This window comes from Aedes albopictus, chromosome 3, assembly GCF_035046485.1.
Source record: "Aedes albopictus strain Foshan chromosome 3, AalbF5, whole genome shotgun sequence".
Lineage (NCBI taxonomy): Eukaryota > Metazoa > Arthropoda > Insecta > Diptera > Culicidae > Aedes > Aedes albopictus.
The window spans coordinates 101,816,491-101,829,232 of NC_085138.1; the positions used below are offsets into that span (position 1 = coordinate 101,816,491).

General features: G+C 41.2%; 1 protein-coding gene across 1 annotated transcript in view; it reads left to right on the forward strand.

Annotated features, from left to right (window-relative positions):
• LOC109410730 (uncharacterized) overlaps positions 1-11,292 on the forward strand; it is a 31,315-nt gene extending 20,023 nt beyond the window's left edge. Inside the window, exons 2-4 of the mRNA XM_029874493.2 lie at positions 4,287-4,397; positions 4,530-4,967; positions 10,749-11,292. Of these exons, the coding sequence (XP_029730353.1) occupies positions 4,287-4,397; positions 4,530-4,967; positions 10,749-10,907 (708 nt within the window). The 3' untranslated portion in view covers positions 10,908-11,292. The remainder of the gene's footprint in view (positions 1-4,286; positions 4,398-4,529; positions 4,968-10,748) is intronic.
• Positions 11,293-12,742: the final 1,450 nt, after the last annotated feature.

The following is a 12,742-nucleotide window of genomic DNA, read 5'->3' on the forward strand; positions in this document are numbered from 1 at the left end:
CATAGGTTGATACCGAGGGTAGATAGTTGGATTAATAGGCGCCATGGGGAAGTTTAATTCCACCTGATTCAAGTCCTTACAGGTCATAGTTGCTTCCGACAGTATCTACCGTTTCGGGCATGCGGATTCTCCCGAATGCCCAGTGTGCAATGGTTTAGAGGAAACGGCGGAACACGTTTTGTTCGTGTGCCCGCGTTTTCACACAATGCGTGACCGCATGCTTACCACATGCGGGGAGGGCACAAACCCGGACAACTTGGTCCAGAGGATGTGTAGGGATGAGTTTGGCTGGAACGCCGTTTCAACGGCTATCACCCATATCGTCCGGGAGCTACAGAGGAGGTGGCGCGTGGACTCGGAGAGTGGCTAGTCCAGATGCAGTACAAGAGGTGGTCCAGGGGTTCGGAGTCGGCTTCGTAGGTCATACCGCCCTGCGGTCGAGATCGACCCTTACAGCGATTAAGTGGCCGCGGAGAGGAAGTCCCGGTAGCGGTGCTGTCGTGGCTTCGGTCTACTGGGTTGGATCCGAGCCCGCGGTTGGAAAGGGGTCCCCGGCAAGGGTCGGGGCAGGTGGAGACCCTGCTGTCAGCAACCTTCTGGTGCAGCTGATAGGGCCTGAAGGGTAGTGATACCCTTGCCTTTAGCAGGTCAGATCGGGTTGCACGTGGGCATCAGTTCTTTATGTCTGCAAAGCAGTTGGGCGCGGGCGGGTTTGATCCTGCCCGCCTTCCGAGGACAAAGGGAGTGGCGAGGACCACTCGGGAAACTGGCTAAGCGCCAGCATGTTACCGTGATGGACTCTCCAGAGCGAGTCATCGATGTTCGTTGCTGCTAGGCTACGCAGCTAACCTTGAGGGTGCGATGTGCACTAGCCCCTCTCTGAAGCAATACCTTCTTGGTGGTTCCGGAGAGACGTAGGCTTTGGCGGCCATAGGAATGTGTTTAGTGGGTACGAGGAGAGAGTAGTCCTGGCTTTTACTTTTGTTGTAGAAGACGGCCTCAGACCTACACTACCCTAACCTTCTGTTAGGGTGTCTGTTGAGCAGATTATCCCCCTATGGTTTAGAAGGAAAAAAACTAACGCTCCGTGAAGATCTTCGACGTCTAGTACAGTCCTCTATCGTACCAACCAAGCGCGAGCTGTTGAGTCTCGTGATGAGCGTGTTCGATCCTTTGGGTATGGTTGCTCTATTCGTAGTACACGGAAAGGTGCTAATCCAGGAAGTATGGAAGTCCGGCGTCGATTGGGATGACCAGCAGCCAGCAAATATCATCCAGCAGTGGGAAAAATGGTTGAATCTACTCGGATCGTTGAAAGACGTTAAAATACCCAGATGTTACTTGCCTGGCTACAGTCCTAACGCATACGATTCTTTAGAACTACACGTGTTCGTCGATGCCAGTGTTGCTGCCTACGCAGCCGTTGGCTACTTTCGTATAGAAGTATAGATGACCGTGGACTGATTCGCTGTAGTTTAGTTTCCGCCAAAACTAAAGTGGCACCGATAAAGCTACTCTCTGTGCCACGACTTGAACTCCTGGCAGCTGTGATTGGTACACGACTTCGAAAAACGATAACGGCGGACCATACGCTTCCGATCAGACGTACTATCATGTGGAGTGATTCGTCTACGGTGCTGCACTGGATTAGATCAGATGCAAGAAAGTATCGCCAGTATGTAGCCTTCAGGGTCACGGAGATATTGGATGATTCCGATGTCAGCGATTGGAGAAAGGTTCCAACGGATATGAACGTCGTAGATGAAGCCAATAAATGGGGTCGAGGTCCTAGTTTCGACGAAAACAGTAGGTGGTTCAACGCTCCAGAGTTCCTCTATCGGCCAGAACGAGAATGGCCGAAAGAAGCAATTAAAGCTGAGACAGTAGAAGAGCTGAAGGCTGTCCACGTGCATCAACAACAAATAGATGAACAAGTCATTGACTATAAACGCTTTTCTACATGGGAACGGTTGATTGGTGTGGTAACGTTCGTTCGTCGTTTCGGAGACATCAATTGGAGGAAGCAGACAGTCAGTGGAGTCGGAGCAGTGCCGAGCAGCGAAGAGCGGAGACAGGCAGAAACGTTGGTATTCAAGCTGATCCAAATGGAGGTATACAAGCAAGAGTATGCAGTTCTACAAGCTAATGAAGATTTGCAGTCAGCTAGGATCGATAAGAAAAGTCGCATCTACAAATTGTCTCCTTTTTTAGACGCCGCCGGCGTCATAAGAATGGGCAGTAGACTGCCACGGACTGTGGAGTCCGTTTCTCAGGAAATCAAGTGTCCGCTTATTCTCCCGAAGGAGCACTACGTCACGCAACTACTAATTGGCTGGTACCACAGAAGATACAAACACGGCAACAACGAGACTGTAGTGAACGAGCTACGACAACGAGTACATATTTCCGAGATTCGAGTTGCCGTCAGAAAAATCGCGGACAGATGTGTCTGGTGCAAAATCAAGAAATGCTCACCGCAAGTTCCACCGATGGCACCACTTCCAGGTTCCCGCCTAACACCGTACGTCCGAGCTTTTACGTTCCCAGGTCTCGACTACTTTGGACCGATCAACGTTCGTTTCGGCCGTGGTTGCGTCAAGCGATGGGTGGCACTGTTCACATGTTTCGGGACACGAGCGGTTCATCTAGAGATTGCCTATTCCTTGTCCGCTGAGTCATGCAAAACTGCAATTCGACGGTTTATAGCTCGTCGTGGAGCCCCCACGACTCCGATAGAGGAACTAACTTCCATGGTGCTTGTGCAGAATTACGGCAGCAGATTAAGGCGATCAACAGGAAGTTAGCGGAAGTGTACACGAATGCTGATACCCAGTGGAAATTCAATCCTCAATTTATGCTCCACATATGGGAGGCGTATGGGAGAGATTAGTGCGCTCTGTTAAGCAAGGACTACAGCAGATGCAGCTACCCAAGAACCCGGATGAAGAGACACTCGTTACAGCTCTAGCAGAAGTCGAATCGATGGCTAACTCGCGCCCCCTTACATATCTACCAGTCGACAGCGAAGAGAGTGAGGCCTTGACACCTAACCACTTCCTGCTGCTCAGTTCGAGTGGAGCGGTTCAACCAGCAGTGCAGCCTACAGTTGAATACTCTGCTGTACGGTCGAACTGGCACCACATCAGAGTCATGCTCGACCGGTTTTGGAAACGTTGGATACGCGAGTATCTGCCGGTTATTGCTCGACTACCGAAATGGTTCGGAGAGGTTGTTCCTGTAAAGATCGATGACCTGGTAATCGTTGTAGATGAAGGAGTGAGAAATAGTTGGACCAGGGGCAGGGTGGTCCGAGTATACACAGGAACCGATGGACGAGTGCGCAGTGCGGATGTGCAGACTTCGATGGGTATCGTCAGGCGTCCGGTGACGAAGCTCGCGGTGCTAAATATTGCCAGGGAAGGAAGTACCGCTTAAGGACTCTTGAAGCAATACGGGTGGGGGCGTGTTGGCAACACGGACCGATTCGTTCTGTATCACCCGCATCAAGATAATGACAAGGACTGTTTGGTAGCTAAACGGGAGGAGAATTACAGCGAACGAGCCGACCGATAGAGCATGTTTTGAATCGCAGGCAAAAGAAGAAAGGAAAAAGTTATTGAAAGCTACAAGTCACGTTTAGAATTCTTCCTAAATTATTATATCAATTATTATATTAATTGGTTTGCCTAATTGAATTTGTTTCTAAATTTGAAATTTGTAAGTACCTACCTAAACTAAAATAATGAATGAACTTATAAACTAAACACATTATCATGCAGGGGCAGAATGCAAATAAAATTATTTTATCGATGTGTCTAACAGATCGGCGGGTGAATATACGTAGGACTGATAATGTGAGTAATGCCTTACTTAAACTCAGTGAAATGATAATAAAATAACATTTACTTTTAGTTAAAAGCTAACTCAACAGCTAAATCGCGAATATTGTACAAATATATGAAATGTTCATCTCGTCCTTTGCATGTCTTTTGAAGTGCAGAAATCTGATCCAGCGGCACTGAATGGGTATGAAAGTGTGAACTATTAACTGACACTACTACCCAGCACCCTTTTAATGAATGAACGACGTTTTGGTCTTTAATTTGCCTCTATTTATATTTATGTCACTATTTCTCTAGTGTGTTTGTATACGGCACGCGAAGGCCTTGATTTGCGATGAATCACAAGCGTAAAAATGACAAAGCCTAGCATTGTATGATTCCCTTGGGTCAATTACTGACACTTTTATTGAAATAGTTGTTTTTATTCTCACACCCTTCGCACAGATCATGGGCCTCTGGTACGGCAGCGAGGTGATCACTCATATCGGCAGTGAAGAAGGCGAATCGATCTACGACACTTGTGTGGTGATTCATCTATCCGACATCACCAATTCGGTTAGTATAGACAGAGTCGTTTGTGCTCCATATCAATCAATGAAAGGAGGAGTAATGCATTCATGACCTCATTGCTAAATTGATTAATTGTGTTTACTGTCTCCCACACACACTGGATTCCCCTTTCGGTAGACAACATCCAGCGAGAGCACAACGCGAGATAATGGACCGGAAGTGCGATTTGGCACATCGTACGGCTACCCGGGGGACAGAAGCCGACACGATTCAGACGGCAACCGGCGCTACCAGGCCGAGCAACACCAGCAGCACCAGTACCAGTACAACTACCGACAGCCGACAAGCTTACGCTATCTGCGGTTGATCTGGGACGAGAAGCACCACACATTGGAGTATACCCTGAGGTTTAATTCTTCGCGGCCGGGATTCTGGATTTCTTCGGCGGCACAGTCTAAGACGATGATCCAGCTGCCGAATGTGCAGTTTACCGGGACGGTTCAGGTGCTGAAGGCGATTAACAATCAGCTGGTGCTGACGTTCTGCCAGAGTGTACCCGGTGGGCAGCTGTTTTCGGTGGTGCTGACGAGGCATCCGATGGGATTGTCACCGGAGGTATGTTTATAACATATGCATTAAGATGGTTCAAAAAATCGTTTTTGCTCCACACCGCTTATTCGATTCAAAACACGATTCTATGTCTTCTCCCAAAATTTGAGCTGATTTGGTTGAAAATTGAGAGTGCACAAGCCTTTCAAAGTTTGTATGGGAATTACTATGAGAATACGACGTTTTTCATTCAATTGACTGTATCATTTCCCCAAAAGCCCAAGAGTGTTGGTTGACCCTTGGTACTCCTAGGCTACTCTATCAGCTACAACTTTGCCGAAGACCACATTCAAATCGGACGCCTCATTAATTAGTTATCGATTTTTATCCAACTGGAGAAATTTTAACAATGATCGTTCAGCAGGCAACATTGCTGCATATGGCGCCAAAGATAGCACACAGAAATAATGGCTACTATGTTTCAAGGGAAATTGCAGTGATGCCCATCGTATAGTGTAAGCATCATGACTAGCATCATGACTATAGATTTTCATTCTTGATAAAAATCGATAATTCCTGCAGTAGGTCTTTAAAAATTAGTCCAGGAGTTCCTTCAGAGATTCCTCCAAGAGTTTCAGGGATTCTTGCAGATGTTTCTTCAAAGATTCCTCCTGAATTGCTGCAGGGATTCCTACAGAAGATCCTTCATGAATCTGTCCAGGAGATCCTTCAGAGAATCTTATTGGAGGATCCAAGGATACCTCCAGGAGGAATCATGGATTCCCCCTGAAGCTTATTCATGGATTCCTATATGGGTAACTCTCGCTGAGACCGGCCCACTATTTACACCTTGTCTTCAAAAATGTTTAAGATGCCGATTTTCTGAAAGTCCTCGCTAAAAAAGTAAGGAAAATGCATTTGGTTACTCAAATTGATGGACCCCCCGTTAGTTAGAGCCACAACAATTTTTGCAGACCCCTCGATTTTGGTCGAATGGTGGCTCATTTAAACCGTTATAACGCGAAAGTTTCACCTAAACCACCTCAAAACGAAATGTTGTGGAAAAGAGGAAAGATAGAGCTACTATTTTCAATAATAAAAAGTTGGGTCGGCCATATTGATTTTGGCCGCCATCTTGGATTTTTATACCAAAACATTTTTTTTTACCATGATGGAAACCACCGATTTTCAAAATTTTTGCATCAATTGAAAGCTGAGACATTTATATATAACATATCAAAAAATTAGAGATGTCTTTTTTTCATATCAAAAGTTATCTGCAGTTTTGTAAATTAAACCACGTTTTCTCCATATTTACATTTCCATGCGTACCGGCAACGACATGCAGCAGCATCCGAGTTTAGGCCTGCATGTATACACAAAGGCACCTGCCGCAAAATTTGGGCAAATCGGAGGTTCGTTTCCGTTTTTGACTGTTTCTCAATGATGCGGGCATTGCTTTTATAACTTTTTTAGTGTTTTGAAAAGCTTAAACATTCAGCTTTTCAATAGTGGGTTCAGATTTTAAATTCGTGTTCGTAAACACTGCGAAATAACGCTACATTTATGTAAACGGCCGGCACCGGGCCCAGTGGGCAAAAGTGGCATGGTTTACAAAACAGCAGATAACTTTTGAAAGAAGAAAAAGACATCTCTAATTTTTTGATATGTTATGTATAAATGTCACAGCTTTCAATTGATGCAAAAATTTTGAAACTCGCCATGATGGCGAAAAAAATGTTTTGGTATAAAATCTAAGATGGCGCCCAAAATCAATATGGCCGACCCAACTTTTTATTAATGTAAATAGTAGCTCTATCTTTCCTCGTATCAACAACAATTTGTTTTGAGGGGGTTTTGGAGAAACTTTCGAGTTATAACGGTTTAAATGAGCCACCATTTGACCAAAATCGAAGGGTCTGCAAAAATGGTTGTGGCTCTTACTAACGAGGGGTCCATCAATTTAAGTAACCAAATGCATTTTCCTTACTTTTTTAGCGAGGACTTCCAGAAAATTGGCAACTTAAACATTTTTGAAGACAAGGTGTAAATAGTGGCCCGGTCTCAGCGAGAATTGCCCATAAATGTAAGAGTTCCTTCAGGATATCCTTAGTGGATTCCTCGAGAAGTTCCTTTAGGGATTCTTTCAGAAGTTCTTCCAGGGATCGGTCCTGGATTTCTTTCAGATTGTAGATAGAGATTGAGATTTTTCCAGGAGGACTCACGGATGACTCCTGTAATTCCTACAGAAGTTTTTTCAGGGAATCTCGTAGAAGCTTCTTCAATAATTTACTTAGGCTTATAATCAGGCATATCTCGAAGATATTCTTGAGGGATCTTTCATGGAGTTTGTACAAGTTCCTCCAGGATTTCCTCCAGGAATTCTTTAGGGGATACCTCCTGTGAATTCTTCTCCCTACCCTGAAAGATGCCATTTGGGAAATACCGCAGAAAACCCTTCGAGGATTCCGCCTGGAATTCCTTCGGAGATTCCTACCCAAATTCCTTCGGGAATTCCCCCTGGAATTTCTGCAGCGATTTCTCCTGTAATTTCTCTTGTAATTCCTTTTAGGATTCCTCCTAGACTCCCTTCGAGGATTCCTTCTGAATTTCCTTAGGAGATTCCTCCTGATATTCCGTCGTGGATTCCTTCTGGAATTCCTTCGTGGTTTCCTCCTGGAATTCCTTCGGAGATTGCTCCTAAAACTTTCCTGATATTCTGTTGTGCATTTCTTCTGAAATTCCTTCTATTTCTGAAATTTCTATTATGATTCCTCTTAGAATTCCTTCGGAGATTCCTCCTTGTTTTTTCCGGAGAATTTCTCCTGGACTTTCTGTGGGGATTCTTCTCGGAATTCCTTCGGGGTTTCCTCTTGAAAATCCTTCGAGTATTCCGCTTGGAAATCCTTCGGAGATTCCTGCCAGTATTCCTTCAGGAGTTCCCCCTGGGATTACTGCAGGAATTTCTCCAGTAATAACTTCGGGGATTTCTCCTGGAATACCTTCGGGGATTACTTTTGGAATACCTTCGGGGATTACTTTTAAAATTCCTTCGGGGATTCCTCGTGGAATACACTCTTAGAAAAAAGCATGTAAATTTAAGTTCACTTGGATGCACATAAAAGGAGCGGCCCGTTTCACTCAAATTTACGTCTTCTAGCACGAATAAAGTCCACCTAACAATCGCTAGAACCGAATCGCCAGATAAAACATGAAAGTAAAATACATTGTAAAATGTTGACCTGGATTCGAACATTGATTTTCTGACTGAGAAACAATCACTACACCTGTACTACGGCTGTATCACCGAGTTGGAAGATAGATGATAAATGTGAAACGGTTTCTACCTACCTGGTCAAAAAGGTTTGTTGTTTGTTGAAATTTTGTGCAGCCAACTCGAGCTTAAATGATGAATGTAAAATTGAGTCATAGAATGTTTACGTACGTTGATGGTTTACGTCACGTGTAAATACCTATTTTTTTAAAAGTGTACTATCGGGTAATCCTTCTGGACTTCTTTTGAAGATTCCTCCAGAAATATCTTCGGGAACTCCTGATATTTCATCAGGGATTCCTCCTGAAATTTTTACGGTAATTCCTCCTTGATTTTCTTCGGAAATTCCTCCTGGATTTCTGCGGAGTTTTCTCATGGAGTTCCATTGGTGATTCCTCTTCGAATTTCTTCATAGATCCTCCGGGAATTCTCCAGGGGATTCCTCCTAGAATTCTTTCGGGGTTTCCTTCTGGAATTGCTTCAGTGGTTCCTCCTAAATTTCCTTCAGGTATTTCTTCTGACATTCTTTCAGGAATTCCTTCTGGAATTCCTTTGGTGCTTTCCCTGGATATGTTTTGTTGATTTCTCCTAGAATTCCTTTGGCAAAAACATTAAAACGGGGCAATCCACAATAGATAAAAAAAACTGGTCGCAAAAAATAGAATTCCTTTGGGGACTCTTTCTCGAGTTCTGTTGGGAATTCCCACTGGAACTCTTTTGGGAATTCCTGCTGAAATTTATTTGTAGATTACTGCTGGAGTTCCCCAAGTAACACAACATGTCCTATAGAAATTATTTGGACTTCAGTATGACCAGTTACAAAGTTTTGGTTTGAAACAATAAAACCGATTTTCAGACTGCTATACGACTGAAAAAGCGCATCTTTGAGAAAAAAGAAAACATCTTTGTGATGACATATTCATGTTCTATATGAATCTGAGCATACTTAGTTATGTATCTTAGTATGTTTTCCATTATATATTTTCAACAAATTCTAGAAAGCAGTGCCTTGGCAATCAAGATGTTTCATTGCTGTAAATAATAAAGTTTCAAAATGTCAATAATAAAAATCGACAACTGCGAAAATCGACATGCATCAATAATTCTACCAAGCCACTTTAACGCCTAATTGCCATACTGTGATCATAAATTTTAATGCCAATCATTTTTTACGGTGAAATAGACTATTGTACCCCGATAAAATTAATGCGCCTTATAAATCAGTTTTTTTTGAAGAATTTTACATCAAAATAAATAAATATAGTATTCAACTTATTTTAACACAAAAACTCAAACATGCTTTATTTTTCTCAAGAATTTGTCAAGTTCATACATACATATCACAAATTATTGAAACATAATAGAATATTTGATAAATATTTAATAATTTAGAAATAAAATTAAATGGCACTCTGTGACATGGCATGATACATGTTTCAAGATATGATTCAAAATTGGCTTGATATTGTTTTTGTGGATAATTTTGTTGTGGTTGATGTTGGTTCTCATGTTTGGTTTGGTATTTGAACAGTTTGATATCTGTCACGATTTGGAAAGACAACAAATATCAAGTATCAAATAATTATCACAGTTTAAACATTGAAGTGGCTCAAAGAGCATTATGCTCGGTAAAATCGGCCCTTATAGATAATCATATATTTTGTCATTTTTTATATAGGTATTCATAACCAAGATTGTGTTAGGAGTATATTTTTTACGTAGGTAATAAAAATCGATTCTACATTTCTATGATCGGTAGTGTAGCATGTCCCTGTTCAAAAAAATGAATACGGATTAGGTTACACATGTTTTCTATCATACTGCAGAAAACCAAATTTCGACTAATTATAAACATACGAAACATACTATGTTTTGTCTAAACATCATTGAAAACAAGTCTTAAACAAGAAACTGCAAATGTTACTCTAATATGACATATAGAACATACTGAGCATGTATGGTAACAAACAAAGTGTACTTAAATAGAACATACCCTACATAATCGAAAACAACATGCAAGGTTTGTTTGAGAAAACAAAATATAATCTTTAATAAGGCTTCTAAATAGAAGATCACTGTGCATAAGTTTTAGGTATCATGAAAACGACATATCCATTACATAATATGTTTCGAGAAACTTCATAACAACTACTATAGGACAAAGTAAATATTTTGCTATTTCGAATTATGTTTTCGATGTTACTTGGGTCTTTTGAGGATTTCCTCTTGGAATTCCTGAGGGGATTCCTCCTAGAATTATTTCAGGGGAAGCTTATGGAATTCTTGCTGAATTTCCATCTGGGATTCCATCTAAAATTCCTTCGAGGATTCCTCTTAAAATTCATCCAGAATTCCTCATGGAATTTCTTCGTGGTTTCCTCCTGGAGTTCCTTCGAGGATTCTTCCTGGATATTTTTTCTAGGAGAAACCATAGAAATCCTTTGGGTATACCTGTATACAAAATTTAGCTGAGTTCGACTGCATATGCAAATTTTTTTCGATTTATCTATTATTATATTCTTTATATTATATTATATTATATTATATTATTATATTCTTTTACTCCTTTTTAGGAAAACCAAAGCATCAGAAACTTCCTGAGACGGAAGCACCTCTCAACCACTTCCATGAGGAAAGTCTGCTTCAGCGCAGCCACCAATCAGGCATCCCTGGGCATGGCAGCGAGCATTTTGATCGTGCTGGTTCTGCAGTTTTCTGCAAAGATGCATTAAAAACCTATTTCGTGTTCTCATTTTCAATCCCTCCATTTCCAAAGAGCTAACAAGCAAGGTCTTCTATTTATTTCAACGGTCAGGACTGCTGCGATTGAGTGTAACTTAGTCATGTAGGTTTCGTAGAAGTTAATGTTTAAGAAATGTGTTAAGTCTATTTTCTAACTACTTTAAGAATGCTGTGCTAACTTTATTGGAACATGACATGAAGATTTTTGAAAAGAGCATTTGGCTTTAGCTGATAAAACGTAGGTCTTTTTCCCTCGAGTGAGGTCATCTGTGTCATAACCGCAGTCATTTAGCCTGGAGTCATAAGAGTTGTTAAGTACACTTCATAAAACGTGTAAGGAAACATAAATAAAAAGTCGTTCCGTGAACTACTCAATCAATTAGTCTAATTTTAGTTAACACCCTAGTTCGCTGCAATCTCGCACCGTCAACAGGGCGAGAAAAGTCTTGTAAAACAACATCGTCCAGCGTCGTTTGGATAAACAAATTTGCTCCCCTCTCTCTGTATGGTGACCCTGATGGCAGCTAATTAACTAATTAATCGACAGCATAAAACTTATTGGGACATGCCTCTGTCACGTCCTGGTTGTGGCGAACAGCTGTGAACGGTATACATATCTAAGTATTTTATACTTTTTTAAGCGAACGATACAGCATTCTCTTGTGAACTTGCCCATCATACCGGGTCTTACAACACTTAATCATCGTTAGCACCCACTATCAATTAGTGTGTCTTCAACACTTTGTTTTTTGTCGCTTAGGGAAAAGTGTTATAAAACAACCCATCCGAACAAGAAAAAGAAGTTTTGTTGGTATTGGTCTTGGACATTTTAAAATAGATTTCTTGTTCCTCACCGCTTAACCCTTCAGGACGCGCGCTGTTATAAAAAGTACAACACTACCGAAAAATCACGGTCGTCGTATACAGCGTGAGCGCGGTGCAGTTTTGGTTGCTTGATAGCGCGCGTCCTGAAAGGTTAACCTAATTTAGAGATCTATGCTCCACTATAGGGTACTACGAAAGCGATTGCAATTGACAGCTGCACTTACATTTTGTACAGCGCCTATATGTATTCCCGGATAAAAACTAACCATAGGGTGTTTGGTGAAAACCATTCCTGCACCATACAGTGTACCAGCTACAATAATGTATATTGTAATGAAATGGTCCACTAAAAGCTTCGCACATTGTAGCTACTATACATTTACATTCGATTTTTATGTAACACTATATTATACTGTTTTTCTTACGTTTGAACCATTCACTTTTCCGAAACATTATTTTTCCGTGCATTTTTAATTATTTATTCAGTTTTAGATTTTTTCCGTGCTTTGTTTTGTTGATCTTTGTGACTTTTATGATGCAAAGGAAAGGAAAGAAAAAAGTGAATTCTCATAATGCTAGTAAGCCTAAGATGCCATTAACAGGAGGAAAATGACAAGATAATATAACATTACATGGTTTATGTAATGTAAACCTATACAACATAACAAAAGAGAACCATTCCAAAACCATTTAATTAAATGTATAACCAGTGGTGAAACTACAATTAAAAACAATATATTTACGGTACATTTTGTTGTTTGAAACCATATGTGTACCATACAATGTACGGTTTATTAAAACCCACGTATCAGTATTTATAACAATTCATTTACAATATAATGTATGGTTTTGCAAAAAAATATATATGGAGAAAAATATTTTTTTATATTGTTACGATACTTAACAACCCGTATAGTATATTGTAAAAATCTTATTTACAATTTACTGTATGGTGTTGTACATTACATTTTATTGTTTTTGTATTTTTATTTTTACAGTG